The sequence below is a fragment of the Pyxicephalus adspersus genome, chromosome 7, assembly GCF_032062135.1.
Source record: "Pyxicephalus adspersus chromosome 7, UCB_Pads_2.0, whole genome shotgun sequence".
Classification (NCBI taxonomy): domain Eukaryota; kingdom Metazoa; phylum Chordata; class Amphibia; order Anura; family Pyxicephalidae; genus Pyxicephalus; species Pyxicephalus adspersus.
Genome location: NC_092864.1, coordinates 54,241,741 through 54,262,516, shown reverse-complemented (window position 1 = coordinate 54,262,516; position 20,776 = coordinate 54,241,741). Strand labels below are relative to the sequence as shown.

Here is a 20,776-nt window from a genome sequence, read left to right as displayed (position 1 = left end):
ATCATTTGTATTTTGCTTTTACCATCATTTTATTTTATGTAAAGACTCTGTGTGATGTGGAACATGATGTTTGAATTTTGTGAAATCTTAGGCAGTGACATACTCTGCAAATTACTAATATGATAGTGGAAGATAATATTGAAACAATGCTTCCAGGCACAGGGCACATGCACACATTGAGGCTGATTTACTAAAGGATTTGATAAATAAATGATACATTATGTGAAAAAATATGTAAAAAGAAAATCCCTGCTTATGTATTTCTTCTGCACATGTCTGGATAATAGGAGTGAATATTTAAATATAATTTAGCAAATCAGCCTTATTGTGTATGATTCTTAAAATTTGAAGAAAAGCTTTACAGAATGCAATTCAAAGGCTGCTATTACTGATGACCTAAAAAATAAGTATAAAGTCTTAAAAGCTTAGGGTGACTTACTATATTTACACAGAGTCTGAGTCAATATGTTTCCACTTATTTTGCCTTATTATGATCCGTTACTGTTTAAATCTATTTTTTTTAAGATGGAAATACCTAAGCAAAGTTACAGAAATAATAATCAGATTACATAAAAATGTTTATCATCTGTAGTTCTAGTAGGCTAAGTAAATTGCCTTCTGTACCAATGCTCTGCTCTTCATATCTGCAGCTGAATATTATTATACTATAGGACCATGCCTGCTACGGTGGTGGGGAGGTGACACGCATGACTTTACACTGTACATCTGATGATCCTCAGAGTGCACTTATTATACAGAAATTCTATTCACAGTTTCCAATTTAGAGGAAATCCGTGCTGATATGGCCATTGCTGTACTGCCATAAGTATTTCAAAGACATTAACCTCGAACAGCCATGTGAAAGTTAGAGAAATGTCATATTTTCTGCAAACTTGATTTCTGTAAGTAACCCAAAGCATTTAAAGTAAGCCCATTAATTGCTATGTAGAGCATACATGCAGTGCAAGTAACAGGTTGGTTTTAGGTCATTGTTAGCATATGCATTAACCTGATGCAAAACAAAGACATATAACACTGACCATATAACACATTACAGACATTCTAATAATTGATTTGATTTATTGGAAATAAATTATATATTTAAGTTTCTTTTTGACATTTTTAGCTAGTAGCAGGGTAATGCGTATGCCAATAATGCCCTCATGTCAGTGTAATTCCTTTCATCCCCCTTGCACATGCTCCATAGTCCACCCACCATACGTGTTTGTGCAGTCAATCATATTACTAGTACTCGGGGATTCGGGGATTGTACTGTTACATGGCAGTGGGTAGAGTCCTCAGCCCTGTGTAAGCTCTGTGCAGGGACTTGGAGGGAGCACAGGGCTGTACTTTTAGCCGCCGTCCTGGCTGTCCCCTTAGTTCTTTTAGTGACAGGTTTCCTTTAATGTCACTTTGAAGGTTGCATAGTTAATATATGCTCTGGACAAATTAGAAGCCTTGAGAATGTGTTGATTAGCAGGACATCACAGCTCCCAGGTGTCCCCTAGCTGCAAAGTTTTATCTGTTTTTATACTGATCTATGGATTGTTTTTATTGACAAACACCAATGGCCCCGATGCATATAGGGGCATTTGTCATGTAAGCTGGTCCTTGTAATTTGCTTTGTTTTACCAATGTTTAATTGTAAGTCTTCTAGCTGGGTCTCGGGTTATATTGAATCCTTGTTCAAACAACAAAGGAATAGAAATGTACTCAAATAACCTGTGCTTCTCTTTTTTCCTCCGGACTGCTCAGCAACACTTGATCATGTGATTTGTGCTATCTATAGCCATGACTGTTGGTGTCAGCAATACCAAATATTCCAGGAACACGCACTGTAATCGCTGGGCTGAATACAACACTGGGTCCTATTTGAAAAAAACAGACACAGGACAACGAATGTGACAGAATTATCCCAAACAATAAACACTCTGCCAAATGTCTGCTGGGTCGTATTCCTATAGGGCCCAGTCCAAAATCCTCAAGCCGGACCATCCAGCAGGATCTTGTCTTGTGGGTCATCTGAAGTCATTACTGGCCTCAGGGGATAAAGAAGCACTTACAGAACTGCTTCAAAATCAAGTCAAACATGTTGATGCCATTATAGAGCTCAACAATGATGATTGGATGAAAGAACCAACCGCAGTGATCCCTCCACAAGTGTTACTGGGTAATTAAAATTGCCTTTGTGGTTGTTTTTGAATCTTTTATTTCTGACTCATATTTTGGATGCCATTCCGTAACTTTACAATTCATGGCATGTGCATGTGTTCAATATACTCCTGTGATCTTACTGTATTGCAATAAGTAAATGCTAAGGCCTTCCCCAGAGTATGTATGCAGATGTGGTGGCTGTATTTTTTCAGCCTTCCTTTTTTTTTTCACCAGGTGATTTTGCCACACACACATATCTTACAATGACATTGCTCACCCATCATGATAAGTTTACGGAAACTTCTCTGCTGTGCTCCATGATGTGCCTATGTGGTGTAGAACAGTCAGCACAGCAAAAAGACAAGAAGTCTTCAGCTCATAAGGTTTCTGGCACTATAAGCAGGTGTTTTTTCAAACAAAGACATAATAAAGCACGTTCAATGGTATATGTGACAGACCAAACATAAGCAAAAGAGAAGTTCATTCTTGGGCTTTACATACACTTTAATGATATGCTTGGTAGGGGAATTAGTTATATATGTTTGTACATTACATGGTGGCCATGCGTTACTGCTTTTCTTTCCTTACTTCAAGTTAGTCTGAAATCAATATACTGTACAGTATTCTTTATGGCTTAAAGTAAACCTCTGCTGGGTAAAGAACATTTTCACATGAATGCCCCCCAGCAGCACATACTTATTTTCCCTTATTACTGCTTCTGGTATACTCAGCTGCTGGCTGTAAGCTCAGAGTCACTGTACTTGGAGTTTACATAAGGATAATGCTCTTCTCCCTTATCTTCTCCCTCATCCTTGAGAGCCGATCACCATCCACAGGTTTGGTCACTACCAAACATAACTCATAAAACACCTACCTAAAGGAACATGCCATCACTTTTTAGGGAAACAAATATATATTTTTGTTTACTCACAATGTTTATCAAACAAAAATTTTAAAGGCTGTTAGTTGTACAATTTTTATTCACAATTTTTTAACCATATGAAGGTCTTTACAAGTTTTCGAATATATTAGTGTTCCAAAGTTGGATGCCATGGAGCACAAGTTGGTGCTGCAGAAAGGGCAGTGCAAATTGTTGCCTTTATTACAGGATGCGGCTGTTTCAACATCTCTGTCTCTCCTATGCACCCTGGTCTGTGGGGTAGAGCCACAAAAAAGAGGGCAATGGCAGCAGCAGTTGCATAATGCGGAATGAGAGAACAGGTAGGTAAAGAGCTGCCTCTTACCGGGTCCCTATTAGTAAGGGGTCCATGACTGGGGTCTGTCTATGAGGTCTGGCTCTGGGATTCTGATCCTGAGAATTTGCTGGTGAAGGATCTTTACCTGAGGGGGGGTATCACTGGGGCTCTACCACTAGAGTTCTGAGGGGTCCATGACTAGGGTCTGTCACCAAGGTCCGGTACTGGGATCTGTCACTGGGGGTCTGTTCCTGTGGGGCCTGTCATTGGGGGTGTCTGTCACTAAGGTCTGGTACTGGGGTCTGTTGTTGGGGTTCTGTACCTAAGGTCTCTCATTGAAGGATCTGTCACTGAGGTCTGTCATTGAGGGATCGGCTCCTGTGGGCCCTGTCACTGGGGGATCTGCCACTTGAAGGGTCCTTTACTGAGGAGTTTTCCATGTGGTTGTCTTGGAAGTTCACTGATATGATATTTTTTTAAATCATATTTTTCAAATACCTGTAACCTAGACCATAAACAATATAGCCACTCTTAGGTCCTAATCTGCTTTAGGCATTCGTTTCTAACTCAGGGATGCATGAAAAAGAATTCTTGTAGAGCAGATGCATGTGAGTACACCCAGCCTATGCATACAGGAATCAAATTGCACCCTCCCAATTTACCTGTGATCTTCTTTGGTTTAATTTTTTATAATAACCTTACTGAATCTAGAAAACTGCTGAACAGCCCAGGTTATGCCAGGTATAACAGTAATTGTGGCATGGAAGAAGATTGTGTATTTGTGTGATGTGGCTGCATGTCATTGTGACAGCTGGTAGACTTTAGTAAATATGCAAACAATTTTTCTGAATCCTGTGGTTTTTCATTTATATATACTATGGCTTACAAAACATAACGTATCAATCAAGGCACATTTTATAAAGCCCCCAATTATCCATTCGGAAAGCTAAATATAAAACATAAAAGGCATTCAAAACATTATATCAATTATATTTAACTATAACAAGAACAACAAGCTTTATCTAGGGATCAGCATTAAGACACCTCTGTTATTAATATCGGCTGCTATACAGTGGCGTCTGGGTAAAGGCTGACATGAGATCACTTTTTCCAGCTACTGATTACAAATATCACTGAACTTCTAGTAAGACCTTAACTCCCTTCATAATACAATGCCAGCCACTCCAGATTATTCCCTTTCAAACCACTGTATGAAGGTTTATTACAGCAGGACTTTAATGTAGTTTTAAGAATAAATCTCTATAACCCCTGACATGGAGTTTGTTCCTTTGATGGAAAAGTTAATAGCTTGTTTCAGCCTGGACAAAACTCAAAACAATGTATAGAAAATATTTTTAATTAAATAAAAGCTTTTGTGCTGAAACCAAACCAAGTGGAGTTAGGGTAAGGGAATGGGGTTATGGAGATGGTTAGTACTGACCTATCCTACAACCCACCATCACTAATCTCACAACATTGAAATGTAATGTACCACCATTGCAAGGTCATTATTGCAGACTGTTAGATGGCAGGTCACACCTACACTCCAATCTATTTCCTTTTCCTACTTGTGAAGTAGTGATATCTGCTTATCATGGTCAAATAGATATTCCCTGTGCCTAAAAGAGGAAAACAAATGGCAAATGACCTGAGTAGACAAAAAGACTTTGATGCAGTCTGCAGAGTAATACTTGCTATAAATATATGGCTATTTAGAAGTCCTTGTTGGCTGTAAAATTAATTGTAGTTTATTTAATCCCTGTTCATTGTGCTTTTTTGTGTTAACTTTTCCAACATCTTCAGGCTGACCACATGACTCTGCAGGGGCCATTTCATCTTCACCTATTTTCCAGGCTGGGTGATCCAATGCAGATTCTCTCTGCAGTTTGTTTCGAATAAAAACTGAATGGTCATGCCCCCAGGGAATGGGACCATGGGGCCCGGCATTAACTTTAGACTCATCAGTCTTTCAGGTTGAGTGAAAACTTCCACCCAGATGACTGGGAAGACTAGGCTTTAATCTGACCACAAACATTACTACCTCATTGTGCAATCTGCTTTAGATTGGCCAAAACATTTGTTGTGTGATTGTTGGGTTTGTTGGGTGATGAGAATATTAAGTTATCCATTCAATTATTATCCAATAAAGTATGCATTATGGTAAAGAATCTAAAGATGACCGGGACAAAGTAGTGAGAAGTTCCGGGGAAGAACCATTGGGTGCTGTGGGGCACTAGGCGATCAGTATTCCCCAAAGTGTCTGTTTATGTAGAAGCTTCCCCCAGGGATTTCCCTTTAGAGGAGCTGCATTCAGTGGTGCAAAAAAGATTTTTTACTTTTTCATCTTTACAGACACATCTTTCATCAGTTTTCCATCGGGGCTGACTTTACATAGATGTATGTGCTTTTCTATCTTGACCTTGCTGAAATGTTAAATTTAAAAGTAATTTATTACCAAATAGCACATTTTAGAAGTCTGGCCATGTGGGCTTCCTCGGGCATAAACACAACTCAATGTAAAGAAGCTATACATTGAACCGGTCTTCAGCCTATCATCAGCTGTCATATGTAATGTATCATGAGATGGCTCATGCAACTCCAATATTCTACGTAAAGCCTAAACATAGTCAAAATGTTTTTATTTGTGGATAGAGTGACGAAACGATAACATTTATAAAAGATTTTTATTTCTGTCTGTGACTTCAATGAGATTTTTCTTAACTTTCTGTTCCATTGACGCCTGTTGAAGAAATGAAAAAGAGTGGACATCATTAGGACAGAACACATAGATATCAGTAGAAAGTTTGTCATAAGTCCTAACCTTCCCTCACTAAAATGTGATCTCCATCTTTTCTTTGTTCTTACTGGAGATATTTCATGCAATGCATGTCCCGGCTCTTCAATGGAGACAAAGGCAATTATGCATAAACTGAGTGAACTAGTGCATGGGATACTTCCCATTGTAATCTTTTGTAATTTATATTCCTATTTAATCTTCAATAAAAAATTAGTTTCTCAACTCTATTCAAAATAAAAAAAATATGTAGAATGTATTTATTACATAAAGGTCCCTTTCTATACTAAAGGGTTCATTTTAGTATATGCTATAAAACCTATCACTTTTCTATCGCAGGTGAAGAACTTAACCATAGTGAGGTAGGAAACTATCAATGTTTGGTGCCTTGGTAAATGAGCTGTGAAACAGGTAAAATGTGTGAGGATAAAGTCTAGGGAGACATGGGGGCCCTCGTCATGGACCATTAGAAGAAGCTGAAGACCGACCCAATGAGGGGATAAGTCTGGTTCCCAGTGGTAGCAGATCTAGCTTCGGGGAGTGGAAGCAGAAGGAGAAGGAACCCAGGGGAGAGGTACTTTAGAACAAGATGCCATTGATGCTACGTTTGGGACAGTCACTTCAATAGGGGGACCCACTCTGGAGGAGAGATGCTCCTCTCACTGCCTAATGATTAAGAGTACAACAAAGGTGAAAGAAATCAGCTGGAAGTGATAACTATGGCTGATTGCTACTGGATGTGAACTGCCACTGTATGACACTCTGCTTCTCTAACCCTCTCTCCTATGAGTCCTAACAAAGTTCCCCTAACTAAGATTTACGAGCCTTTGGCATTTATTATGCCAGATTACAAGAACTCAGGAAAGCCGCCCCTACAGGGGTGAGTGCTACAAAAACGTAAACTCGTTATCTGCCAAGATATTTTAAATTCTGTTCAGTCACTATTCTGGTCCAGACAACCTGACCCAATAGCTAGGACTGAATTCATTGTGCAGATGATACCACAGTTAGGAAATACAGTGTGGTTAAGGAACACTGGTATTGGATAATGATGGTCATCTCCCATCCTAGAAGCTTGTGCCTGCTAAGTATGGAAAACACATTTAGGACAGATTATGGTTTTGGTTCTGTGTTTGTAAAAATTGTACAAATTGTTGTTTCATGGTTCCTTTTTAAAGAGAATCTCCAACTGTAATTAGGTGTCTATTTATGTTATCATCTAATATTCACTCAATGTTCAGCCACAATTCATCCAATGTAAAAATGTGTGAAAGTAATGTGAAAAATGTAAATGTAATGTAAAAATGTAAATTTTATCATAAATTGTTAATAATTAGTGATTATAACTCTTGTGATTCTTCAACCAGGAAAATCACTTTATTGTTTAGCTTTACAGATTGAGTCACCTTTCTGTTTACTGAAGATAATAAAGCTTATTCATAGTTCAAAGTGAGCTACGTATATAGAAGGTAACACTGGAGGCTGCAAAGCTGAACCAGTAAATAAGTCATCTTTCTGGCTGTGCACTATGGTAGAGCTATGTAAACCACACAACTGGCAAAACAAAATTATAAATCTTTGCTCATTTATATTCATCCTAACCCCATATTCTGTTATTGGTATTGCATTCACATTTATTGTTCCAGATTAAAGCAGTTATATAGTAGTATTGAGGTCTGAAACAGAAAATGCAAGCATTATAGCAGCACAGCACCTGGTAATGAACTTCCTTGCCTACCTCCCCCAATTGTTTTATGGCATTTATTCCACTTCTATTTCTGGCCATGCACTGTTTTACTAATCCTGACCCTAATGCTTCATGGCTTCTGTAATGTATTATGCACTTTCTGTGGGTATATAAAAAGAAATGACAACCTTTGTGGATTAGAACTGAAATAATGTCCAGCTGGTAGGATTAGGCTAGGGCACACAGTAAAAGGATCATGTCCCTTTGAACTCTGCCCGGGCAACATTTACTGACAGCCATCAGGGTGCAAAGCTTAGCACACCCTCAGTGTAACATGTGGGGGAACTACACTTGGGATAATGAGTATGTTCTGCGCTGCTTCTGTGAAGGAAATTTACAGGGCATCGTTCTTCTGTTCAGAGAATGCCTGGAGATTGTGAATCATACCTTGGTGATTGGAGGACAGGAGATGAGATGGAACTGCAGGAACCATGGTTTGTGTTGTCTTTATACTATATCATTTTTCAGAATGGTGAGGTCTAGTGGCTACTACTTGTCTGGCTGTAATGCGAATGATTTGGTTTTAACACTTACACAGTATATCCTGGAACAGGTATAGCAATATGTGATTTCCAGTTTTCACTGCATGCCTATTCTGGGTCATTGATGAAGATGGGTTCATGTACACATAACCTAGTCCAATGATAGGTGTATTCTAATGTTTGTGAATGGTTACCGTTACAAAAATATTGGTACTACAAGTTGACTTTCTTTTATAGCCAAGAAGGTTGTATTTGAGCATAAACTGACCGTGAGTGATCCTGGTTTACTTCTAAACTGGTCCAGTCAGTAGTGATATTTTAGATATTTATGGAGTCTGGTAGGCTGAGTCACAAACTAACTTTTTTTCTTGGAGTCTTCAGTCTTGAGATCCCCTTGCCATTGGCCTTGGATCTGTTCTTGCCCATCTGAAACAAATAAAGTATTTTGTGTATGCTGAACCAGCAGTGAAAGCATTTTAGGGGCCCATTCACATTAAGGTAGTCTGGTTCAATCCATTAACATGCTTTTGTCCGGGTGTTTAGGTTCCCTAATTCAATAAATGGGGAGCCAGTATACCAAAATGTCCCAAAAAAATATTGGGACATTTTTGCAATGCAGCACACCACAATGCACAGGGATGTGTTTTCATACATTGCAGCTCATCATAAAGCATGTTAGGCCTCCATTTACCCATATCCCCAATGTGGAAAATTTTATTTTAGCAGTTCACAACAGAGGGACCTCCTTTTCTATTTCTATAGAGGTCTTCAGTTTGGCAGGCTGCCATCATTTAATGTAAACAAACATCAGGGGTTAGAAAGCCTTCTAAAATCAAACTTTGTTGCAATCTTTGCAAATCTTTGAGGATTAATTTATTCACAATATAAGCAGCTAGAAAAGTGAGAAGGGCTTCTTTTGATGTTTTATGGAATAAAAAAAATATTCAAACACCTAAACATGCTTAAAATGTAATATCTGAAAGCAGATATTACTCATTTCCAGAAAGTAATGTACATTCACTTGATAATGATGACTTAATGACTGGTTGTCAAACATTTGATATCTGAGTCTGGAAACTCTTGTTTGTAGTTGGATGCCAAGCAGCACCTGACTCCATAACTCCTGGACTACATCATGTTGTTATGCATCTTTCCACACTATACAGAGTTTGTTGTATGTGTCCTATTAGTATGTATATTTATATTGCAGCTATAAAAGAATGTGGCTCTGGGCATAATGCCGATAATATAATCACAAGCAGCTTTGTGTAGTCTGCATGTGACCTGGGCTACTTTGTCACAGTTATCAGCCCTGCTTCTCAAACACATACACAATCCTATAAATACTAAACAGGTGGGCTGTGAGTTTAGAGAACAGTTGCAAGGATGGAGAGTGTTCGTACCAAGGTCTTGCACAAGCTGCAGGTCATACATGAGATGGGCTATCAGCAACATCTGGGCCCGGAAAACATTTTCCTTGCTGCACTGGAGACAGGAAACCTGGGCCTTGTCCAGCTGCTGGGCGCCAGACATGCAAACTGCGTGCTGAACATTAGAGGAGAAGAGATGGGGTACCAATCACAGACCCCTGCAAGGTTCGGTCTCACAGGTATGATACTGTATGTCCAAGGACTAATTTTATTCCAAGCTTTTACCTGCGTAAGACCACTGCTGTTCACAAGTCTAACTGAAAAGTATCTTATGGACCAGCAAAAAAAAAACTTGTCTTAAGAAGACATCTAATATTCAAACCCCATGACAACTACACATACTATTTTTCTGTATTCTCCCCAAATGTTTTTTATTTGGAACAAATGAGACAATTTTATATTGTGTTCTGTGATCCCAATGGAGAGAGTCATTCCTAATATGTTCTGATAACCATTTTCTCAAAGAAATAATGAAAAATACTTAACTTTGGAGTTGTCCTAAGAACAAGAGGTGAAGATAGATTAAACAATGGGGATAAATGTTCTGTGTCAACTGTTTATGCAAATTACCCTCAATTAGGGGAGATTTTTTCTTCCTCTTGCAAATTTAACAATGTCCCCAGCAGGAAACAGCTAAAATAAATCAGAGATCAGTAAAATCAGAGATCAGTGTTTCCCAACCAGGGTTCTGTGGAACCCTAAAGTTCCGCCGGAGGTTGCTAGGGGTTCCCTGAATTTATTTGTCTCAAGTCAGTTTAAATGACACCAATCATCTTTTTGGATATTTGTAAGGGTGACATTCTTCCCACTGGTCATGTAAGAGTTATTCGTCCCCCGACAAACACACTAATGTACTGTGTAGATATAGTAATTAGATGTAGTAGTATAGTAAGATGTGGAAATTATTTCAAGGTTTCCCCCATGTTCAAAAGGTTGAGAAAGGCTGCTGTATATATTTATGCATTATTGGAACCGACAGGGAAAGGTATCAGATAATATAATATTTTATATGAAGGAGACTAAAGTAGTATCTATAACAAACCAGACCAATTCAGATTAGGGAGATGATATTAATAAGAAACAGAAGTTTCTTTTGTCAGTTTGACAGCTAGAGCGATCAGGCAGGTATGTTTCTTACAGAAGGGACATCGCCTTTCTCTGTCTGTCTGCAATGAAAACTTGCATGATTGCTCATTTTCAAAGTAAAACTTTAATATAAATTGTAAAATCTAAATATGGGCTAAAGAGACACTGCCGTACATGGGTAAGGTGACAGTATGTCTGCAAAGGGCATTCCTATAGGCGGCACTGAGATCAGCTGTGTTGGCAGCCAAGGGCTGTATTGATATCACACCCTGGGCACTGTCACAGAGACGCTGGTTACATGCCACCTGGAAGTGCTGGATATTCCCACCAACGATATCACACCCTGGGCACTGTCACAGAGACGCTGGTTACATGCCACCTGGAAGTGCTGGATATTCCCACCAACAGCCAAGGTGTAAGAAGCAATAGAGTGCAAGTAAGGTGAATATATGTGGGTTGATGGGGGAAGGCTTCCTTTGTTATGTGGGAGTGGACTGCTCGTACTTTGACACTTTGACAGAAGAACCAGACAGGCTGCAGCTGTCAAAGCTCTCAAATACATTATTATAAAACACGTGAGCATGTTGTTTTTTAAACAGTGTACATAATAACAATAATAACATAATAACAATACATTTGTTATGATTTTGATTGACACAGATTTACTGTAATTTATATATCACTCATCATTCTTCTGCCATGGTAAAACACTGCTACATTGCATAAATCAAAATAAACTAACAAATTCTTCTTCTAGCAGTATAATAAAATTTGTTTGCATTTTCATCATGGGATTTCATAATGCAATTACCTGTATGCTATTATCTGCAATCTCATAGCAGCCAGGACATAATACAAATGTTTAACATATTCATCATAGCCATTTGATATTATATGTCCACACATGTACTTTTGTCATGTTCTTATGTCATTCCATTTTTTCGCGTCACAGGGTTGTGGACTCTGGAATATACCCAAGAATTAACATCGCCTTTGTGCATCACTTGCTCCCGTGGTTATGCAGAGTGCGTACGTTACCTTTTGCATAGGCGTGCAGATCCAAATGCTGCCCCTGGAGGACGCTCTCCCCTCCATGAAGCTTGTGCTGGAGGGCATGATGACTGTGTCCATCTATTACTGGAACATGGAGCCAACCCCAACAAATGCAGTGATGATGGGCTGACTCCTCTACACGTATGTGTGATGAATAGCTCTTTAAGGTAGGATATGGTGGAGATTGTGTTGCTATGATTTCCAATGTAAATTTAATAAATAAATATTACATTCCTGCAAAGTTATGAATATGCCATGATTCTATTTAGAAATACACGCAGTGATAAAGATGGGTTATATGCGCCCAAATCAACCATAACAGTTTTTCTCCCAGGCCCAAACCGTGTAAAGACTTTTCATGAAACAGAATTGGTCACTGCAGAGAAACCATAGGAGATTGTAAATGCTGAAATGTTACCTGCTGTGTTTATAAGATACAATTATCTCTGCACTAGACTGGACTTATTCTGAAAAATGAATGAATTATTAAAAAAGCTGGAAGAAATAAGTACAGATAAGGCAATCAGAAATGTTAGTTATTGTTTGAATTTGTGCTCTAGGTGTGCAGAATTACTCCTGCAACATGGAGCCCTTGTGAATGAGACCACAGATGCAACACAAGATTCCTCACTGCACATTGCAGCAAGACTCGGGCTTCTGGGTCATGTTGATCTGTATCTACGCCATGGAGCACTGATCAACTGCAGAAATGACGAGGGTGAGACTCCCTTGGTTGCAGCATGCACGGGGAAAGCTGGGGATGAGGAGACCCGCCTTGAGATCTGCCGACTTCTGTTAAAAAATGGTGCAGACCCGGAGGCCCAGGACCAGCAAGAACGAAGGCCTCTACACCATGCATGCCGAAAAGCTGAAAGTCGCCTGGTAGAGTTACTGCTAGATGCGGGTGTGGATGTGAATGTGGCAGATTATAATGGTGTCCAACCACTTAGATGTGTCCTGCAAAGTGCTGAGATCTACAGAAACAATAAACCTCACCTTACTGTATGCGCCCTGCTTAATCATGGTGCCCGATGTGTCCATCCAGAAGCTTTTGGCAAGGTACATTTTTATTATTATTATTATTATTATTATTAATATTATTAATAATCAGGATTTTTATAATGCCAACATATTACACAGCTCTGTACATTAAATAGGTAAATAGACATTTTATAAAACTATAGGGTCAAAATTTAAAATAATTGATATAGGTTTAATATATGTTTTCTTTTTAAGTTCATAAGCCTTTTTATCCAAACTTAATAAGGACAAATAAAGTTTGATGCATTATGACAGATAGTAAAGTTTTTGAAGGCATCAAACATGTCTAAAACTTGCAGAAAAGGGTGGAAGGAAAAGAGGAGAATTTTTAATACAAGTGGGTACCAACTATCAGGAAATGAGGTCTGTGAATCTGTTTTCTTCTACTATACTCTAATACAAACAGACATATTAGAGTATAGCAGCTTTATGAATGTAGAAGGTTATATGAAAATCTTTGGATCATGCCAGCCTGCAAAATGTAAAACTTCCTAATAGGCAGGAAAGTCGTGAACAACCCTTCCTGAACACGCCAGGACGAATGTACACATAATGAGGTTATAATCAGCTTATACATTTATAGGTAGACCGCTACTTTGTTTAAACTCTTGCTTAATAATGCAACTTCTGGAGTACTTGAAGCCTTGATTTGCTTCGATTTATTTTGCTGCATTTTTCATTTGGGTTAGTGACCCTTTTATGCCAACATAGCCAGCCATCAACCAATCAGCATTTATAGTCCGGAATTGGCAGCACCCATAATTCTCTTGGTTGACATTTAAAGTTGTTATATTATCTATCTTAACTATAAGATTTGTATTCTCACACTTATGACATTAATTCTATATTCGTCACACTCTATTATTAGCAAAAAATAAACTAGGCCTCCCTCTTGCCCCTGATTTGGGGGGATTGTCTCTGTGTCCCTCTTTCAGAATCAAATACCCCAGTTGCTCTTTCCTCCTCATCAGACCCTCTTTTTGGGGACATAAATATATAGCAAATATTTACTAATATTAGGTATTTTGCACTAAACCTGTGGTGTTTGCACTCTATAAATAATTTACCTTGCTGTACCTTTTGAACGAGATAGTCCATTTGTATGTGAGATATATCAATGATAAAATACTGATCTGCCTTGGCCAGGTTCTGCGATGCTGTTCCGGAGTCCCTGATGTCATTGCTTTGCTCTACAATTCATACTTAAGTCTCCAAATCTGCAGCCGATGGAGAAAAGATATTCCAGAAGATGTCTTCCAGGTAAGGGTACTTGGCTCTGTTGTGTAAATCATGTCCTTACCTATATTCCTAATGTGATTCACATACATTTACAGGTTTTATGTTTCCAACTGTCTCAATGCACTCTGTGTAGAAGGGGTGCTGTGATTATTTATTAATTAGGACTACTGTGTTTGCCTATTACTTTCTCTGTATTCTAAGTTGCAGTTCTACAAAATGGTTGTACTATTTCTTATTTTCACAATTCAAAAATGTGTAAATTAGGAATTGGACACCTCTTTCCTTTATTAATATACAATAACTAATGTGTATTGTGTTAATCTTTTTTTACAACATAAGGAAGCATGGTATGTATGTTGGGGTGTGCTCTGGTGCATTGTGCATGGAGAAGTCATCAGTGAGTTGTATTTTAAACATGGCTGTTATAAGTTTACAGGGACTTCTTGTATCCATTTATTCCCCAAGTAAAAGTAGGTCATTTTTTAAAATCTTTGTGAAGCAAATGAATCCATATGTTATGCTGATTGTTGTTATTAGGAATGAGATTTGGGTTAGAACCTTTGGCTTTTGGAAAAGAAACAAAGTTATTAAAAAAAGTCCTTGACTTAAGTGTATGAATAGGCACATAGTTCCCTTAATTAAACCAGGGTCCTTTTGTAAAATCTAGATACCCCTCTAAAGGGCAGTTATCTGCCATCCTCCCCCAGAAGAATGAGTACAAGTCTATAGCAGTACTCCTTACCCATTCTCAGAACGATAAAACAAAGTAAAGATTTTGTTAACCTGTCTGGCTCTCCATGTATTCTATTGACAGTAGTTTGCCCTAAAAATGGCAAGAATATAAGTTGAAGAATCATGGCTCATAGACTTCAATGACTTCAAGGTTTTCATTTTGGAAATATCAAAGCATGTTAAAAGACCTTTATCATTTCAACCTCCGCACATTTACAAATTACCTTTTGTTTCCAATACATCCTGATACAATTCACCTGTCGTGTTCATCGATCATTTACATGGTCTCTCTCTCTTTCCCTAGACCCACCAAGCCTTCTACACAGCATTCTTCAATCTATCTGGAACCGTCCGCTCCCTGCAGCATTTGTGTCGATTTACCCTGCGAAAACATTTTGGCAGCCAGTGTTACCTTTTCATTCCTTTACTACCAGTCCCACCAGTCATAAAAGACTATTTGCTGCTTATCACTGAACAGAGTAGCTGCCTGCTCTAAATTACAATACATTTCTACGTTTTTTAATTTTTTTTAAAGATCATCTGTTTCCTGCTTCTAATATTTTTATAGCAATTTTTAAATGTTCTACAGGGGTAGATAACACAGTAATTCATATGAGAGAAATGCACAGAAAGGTGCGATGTATAATTTACCCCCATCGCTAATATTTCACAAAGCACAAGCTCTGTGTCTCTATATGTGATGCCAATACAACCCGATTGTGAACAAATGTTGGTAGAAATGTTGTCAGTCACCAAAATTCCTTTTTTCCTTACAGTCTTTGGGTAATAAAAATTCTTTCATTATCATTATAACCCCAGTGGCTGAAAGTTACATTGGAGGACTCTTCCTGTCTGCAGTTGACTAGTGTGGCCCCTGGCTACCATTCATTTTCTCCGACATGGCCCCCTGGGATTCATTGGGTGCATCCAAGAGTTTCGCCGAGTCGGGCCACCCTGGCCATGGAATTTGCAGCTAATAGTATATTGATGGGTATTGTATAACATGATGTCTGCTGTTGGGTGGGCGTTATTGTCGTGACATGCTGGCTGCACATGACTTCTCCAACAAAAGCGTGATTAAAAGACCGAAGAAAGTCATGTGACCTCTTCTTCTTTTTCTATTTTTAAGGTAGAAAATTTTACATAAATGGTAAATACAGAAAGAAAACTGGCCAGCATGCAGAGGGGGAGTATGAAATATAGATACCTAACGCTATTGTGATAGTTCCTTTTTAGGCACTTCTCTAAATAGTGTGACAACACTCTGTCACTGTCTCACAAATACTTTTTGGTGTTGTCACTTTAGCACATCTGGTGGAGCAGTATTATCCATTCTCATTGTACAGGCGTCTTCTGCTATTGTCACAGCTATCACCTATCACTGGTACGTAGGAAGTGTCTGAAAAGAGATCAACACTGAACTGAAAAAATGAAACATTATTTCAATAAAAAGGCTTAAAAAACAACAATGTGTTGCAATGAGCAGACTGAGTTTTTTATTCTCCAATTTAGCTTTTTAATGGCTGACCTAATAGGAGTTTATCTTAACCGAGGCCAAATGTTCTCTAAATTCCAACATATTTTATTATTTATCCCTCCCCACCCTAATTCCTAAGATATGACCATCAATAGATCTAACTGCAGGGAAATAGATAAATGTAAAAATAGCAAATCCCATGCTGTGCACTCGGTATTTTATGTTCCCTGTGTATTTTAGGTCTTTTTAGCCTATAAAACACAGACTATTAAAAATCAAGTTCTGTATGTAATTGTGATAATACAACTGTTCAGCTTTATTGGTTAATAATTATTATTTTATAATAATAGATGTTTTATAGTTATTATCCTCTAGGTGTTACTACAAATGTTATATATAAAGGGATTTAGGATTAAGATGGAGTTTCTTTTATATGTTTTGTACAATTTCCGAAAAATGCTAATGTAACCTAAACATCTGAATACAAAATTTAAGAATCAAAAATTTAAATATAAATTATTAAACAAAAAATGTCATCATTGCCAAATAAATGATGAAAAATGTAAACTCTAAGCTTGATAAATGTGAATCTTATATCAATATACTGACATTCTGTAGTATGGGGTGAGGTTGAGACTGAATGTGGCCAGCAGGTGGCAGTGAAGGCACAGTGGAAACTCCTTGGAGAACTGTTGGTTCTAATCACACTCAGGAATTTTACTAATTAAAATATTGATTAAGCAGGGCCCAGAGGCCCCTCACCTTGCTGCTATATATAGCTAATGCTTTGGCTCTGCACAGGGCAAATTCCATCTCATGAAACCTAAACTTCTCCCTAGATAGTAACTACCTTAATTCTTGAGCTTTAGGAAGAGAAGTTTGCTTAATTTTAAAGGTGGCCAAAGCTCTTTTTTTCACACTGCTGTAAGACTATGTGTGACAGTATGAGCAGAATTCTAATAGTATGGAATGTATTATATGCAGGTGTATACTATATATGGTATATATATAGTTGTTTCTTTAAACCAAGGGTTTGCTATAATTAAAATAAAATTTGCTCCATGGTTTTGCATCTACCTACATGTTCAATTTTGGATAATTTAGATTCAGGAATAAAACTCCTGTACTGTGCATGTGTGAATATTTGTGCATGTGTTCAAAGCTTGAGCACTAGTAATTGTATGCGGTTCTATTCTGGTGCATGGTGAGTACTCATATACACATGTTGACCTTTTCATTGGACATTATAATGATTTTTTTATATGCCCTTTAGAATAGTGTATGTGTGTTTTATTGCTGCCACATTTTTGTTATGTACAAGTTTATATTGCAAAAATATATTGCACCTATAGCAGGTGACATTAAGGCATCACAATTCTAGATGTTGAATATACTCAGAGACAAATCAGAATGCATTGAACATTTTGTGCTATCAGCTTATGTTACTGAATCCCAATTGTGCATGGGAGCGCACATTCACATGAATGCACACATATTGTACTTTTGTGGTTTATCCCTGATTTTTATTATATTATTTAGTAATTCCTTCCTACTTTGACTGTTTATTTTATATGACTGCATATACAATGCATACTATATGATTGTATAAGTGTGAAATGTTGATATCACCTATCATTTTGTCATTTTAAAATTATTTAATAGCTCAGTATCAGGGTCATACATACTTTACATACTTGTATCCTTTAAACCAATGATCGTTATGTTATGGGCACATAATGAAGCAGACCTAAAGACAACCTCTAAGCATATTTTAAAAGCATAATTTATTCTAGCCATGTGCCTATAAAAATAATATTAAATGTAGTTAACAGGCAACTATTATATATATATATATATATATATATATATATATATATATATATATTCTTATATATGCTTCCTCGTGGAGTCAGATGGTCATCCAGGGCATATTTACAAGGACCACGGGTAGATGGAGCATGTACACATGTTGATCACAAGACGGCTAATTACCCTCCCAAATTCTTTGATTGGTAAATCAGTTTACATATATGCATGCTATCTATACATTAGGCAGGACTAATAGCACTCTCCACATTAATTAGCAAGGTGTGATATGGAGACATTCAGAATGAATAAAATCAGGTTGCATTAACATGTGTGATGGTGTGATGGAGCTCTAATTATAGCTAATTGTAGCCATAGCAGAGTATGTGACCACTATGGGGTCTGAAATACAAGGGTCTCAGGGATGACTGGCTACACATTGATTTCTTTGGGTAGTTTAACACTTAGCATACATTTGGGTAAATAATGTATATATATTTTGGGAACTTCTGTATGAATACAAAAGTAGAGGATTGGCCATTGAGATGCAGATTATAAAAGATGGGAATGACCCCTAAATGGTTTTGTTATGGGTCTCCATCACATAAAGTTGTATTCCTGTTTGAAACTACTGCTATAGTGAGATGGAAGACAGAAAATTGCAACTAAAAACCTTGGGAGACTACCTGCATTAGTCATAAATACAAAACTCAACTAGGAAATGTGGACCTTGTGTTCTTTTCCATAACAGCAAGTATAGTATGATCCAAGTAGTACTCCTTCAACATATACTTGAGGTATTTCTGAAAATCTCAGTTGCTTGTGTTAGTATGCTACTTATACAGACATAGGTGCAACAATAACTTTTGTATACTATACCTGTATTAGTAATTCTGCCACTTGGTGACTGTGCTATGTTTAATGCTTGAATAATAAATTAATTTTCCCAGTGCAAATACATTCATTCTGCCTAGAGATGGTAATGGTGCACTGGTGTAAGGGGTACTTTCTTGGTACAATTTGGGCCCTTTACTGTCACCTGTGCTTTGTTTATATGCCAAAGCCTAGACTAGTATTGTTTCTGACTATGTCTCATCTTCTGATCGCTACTTACATCCGCAACACAAAGCTGAAATGGTCTTAAACTGGTTTCTTAAACATGACAGTGAGTTCATTGTGCTCCATGACCTTCACAGTCACCAGATCGAATAGAGCTCTTTCGGATCGTGGTGGAATGGGAGAATCGCATCATGGAAGTGCTAACATATCTGCAGCAACTATGTTAATATGGACTTATTATTATTAATATATAATATAATAATATATTATGTTAAAAAGGACTTTTTTCTAAACAGCATGGTACATATCATCAAAATTTTTACTTTACAAAAAAGGGTAGACAACTATTTTATGTAAGGTTTATAATAAAGGGAAAAAAAGGTGAAGATACAATGGTAGCGCAGAGCCTCCTCCTCACGTCATACATCCCAGGAGGCTTCTGACCGCTCCTTTTGCGGATGCCCATTTCCTGTAATGGGGGAAAAAACTTATTTTACAGTGTACGTCACCCAATCCTACACATGCACAGTGCGAGATCGGGTGATGTAGCCAAAGAAGAAAGAAGATGGTGCTTCCTTTGCGCGAGTACATAGGCGGATTCCAGGCACCCAAACATGACAGCACCGGAGAAATGGGGGGCTCTGTGTAAGTAAAGCTGGGTGTGTTTTTTTTCTGGTTTAGCTCCACATTAAATTAGCAATGGAGATACAGATTGCCTAGCTGGTCCTCAAAGCATCTGGTATAAGTTGTTTCTTGTATGCATCTCATAGAGCCCCAAATACTCAGCGCTTCCAGATCTTTGGGGGGGGGATGATCAGTCAGAAAGCAGTCATCGTATTCTTTAAAATGACCAACAACTGCAGAGTACATTACATTCGATTTCCCAGTTACTCCTTATAACACATTATTGCACGCCACAAGCAATGGAAGGAGAATCTCATGAAATGTTGGAACTACCCAGTCTTAAGTATCCAAACACTGATCTTCTCATATGATGCTTTGCTGAATAATAAATCTACTTCATTTTACAAGGAAGGATAACCTTCTTTAATAAAATAGAATCGATTTTCCTAGAGCAGCGTATGGCAGTAAGGCCAAGAAGTAAAGATATAGCAACCAACTGTCTTACTTCTGGAAGGACTGGCCATTCTGAAACCAAATCCAGCTATCCCTTATTCCTGAATTTCTTCTTCTCTTCTAAGTCTGGTGTGGGGATCTTTATACAATTTTGCTTTGTAACTACTAAAAATGTTTATGGTGCTTTAAATTTTATGACTTCTTAAATTATTGCATATTGGTAAATGTTAGTATAACAGAAAATAGTGGGAAAAGCAGCATGTTTTAGAGATTTGTGTTTATGGTATCTTTTTCATGTTGACCATTGCAGGCACCCATAAATGTGTCTATTGTTCATAAACCCCCCACGAATGGAAGTGGGGCAAAGATCATTATTACCTTTTTTCATACTTGTCAATCTTTG

At 37.8% G+C, this 20,776-nt stretch overlaps 1 protein-coding gene across 2 annotated transcripts; it reads left to right on the top strand.

The window, feature by feature from the left end:
* The first annotated feature begins 1,923 nt into the window (after positions 1-1,923).
* On the top strand, positions 1,924-18,263 carry ASB18 (ankyrin repeat and SOCS box containing 18). Of its 2 annotated transcripts, none has more exons than XM_072418506.1 (5): positions 1,924-2,170; positions 11,842-12,109; positions 12,503-13,001; positions 14,130-14,243; positions 15,259-18,263. In XM_072418506.1, the coding sequence occupies exons 1-5, from the start codon at positions 1,939-1,941 to the stop codon at positions 15,448-15,450; spliced, it is 1,305 nt and encodes a 434-aa protein (XP_072274607.1). In that variant the 5' UTR covers positions 1,924-1,938; the 3' UTR covers positions 15,451-18,263. The 2 variants fall into 2 exon arrangements, with proteins under 2 accessions (XP_072274607.1, XP_072274608.1); XM_072418507.1 differs by lacking the exon at positions 1,924-2,170 and adding an exon at positions 9,739-9,982 and having other exon boundaries at positions 15,259-18,260.
* Positions 18,264-20,776: the final 2,513 nt, after the last annotated feature.

What these genes read in the sequence shown, in the direction of transcription:
- ASB18 (XM_072418506.1), top strand. Translation starts at nt 1,939, where the DNA reads ATGTCTGCTGGGTCGTATTCCTATAGGGCCCAGTCCAAAATCCTCAAG. An exon ending in CCCTCCACAAGTGTTACTGG is followed by an intron (nt 2,171 to 11,841) that starts GTAATTAAAATT and finishes TTCGCGTCACAG; the next exon opens with GGTTGTGGACTCTGGAATAT. An exon ending in GTGATGAATAGCTCTTTAAG is followed by an intron (nt 12,110 to 12,502) that starts GTAGGATATGGT and finishes TTTGTGCTCTAG; the next exon opens with GTGTGCAGAATTACTCCTGC.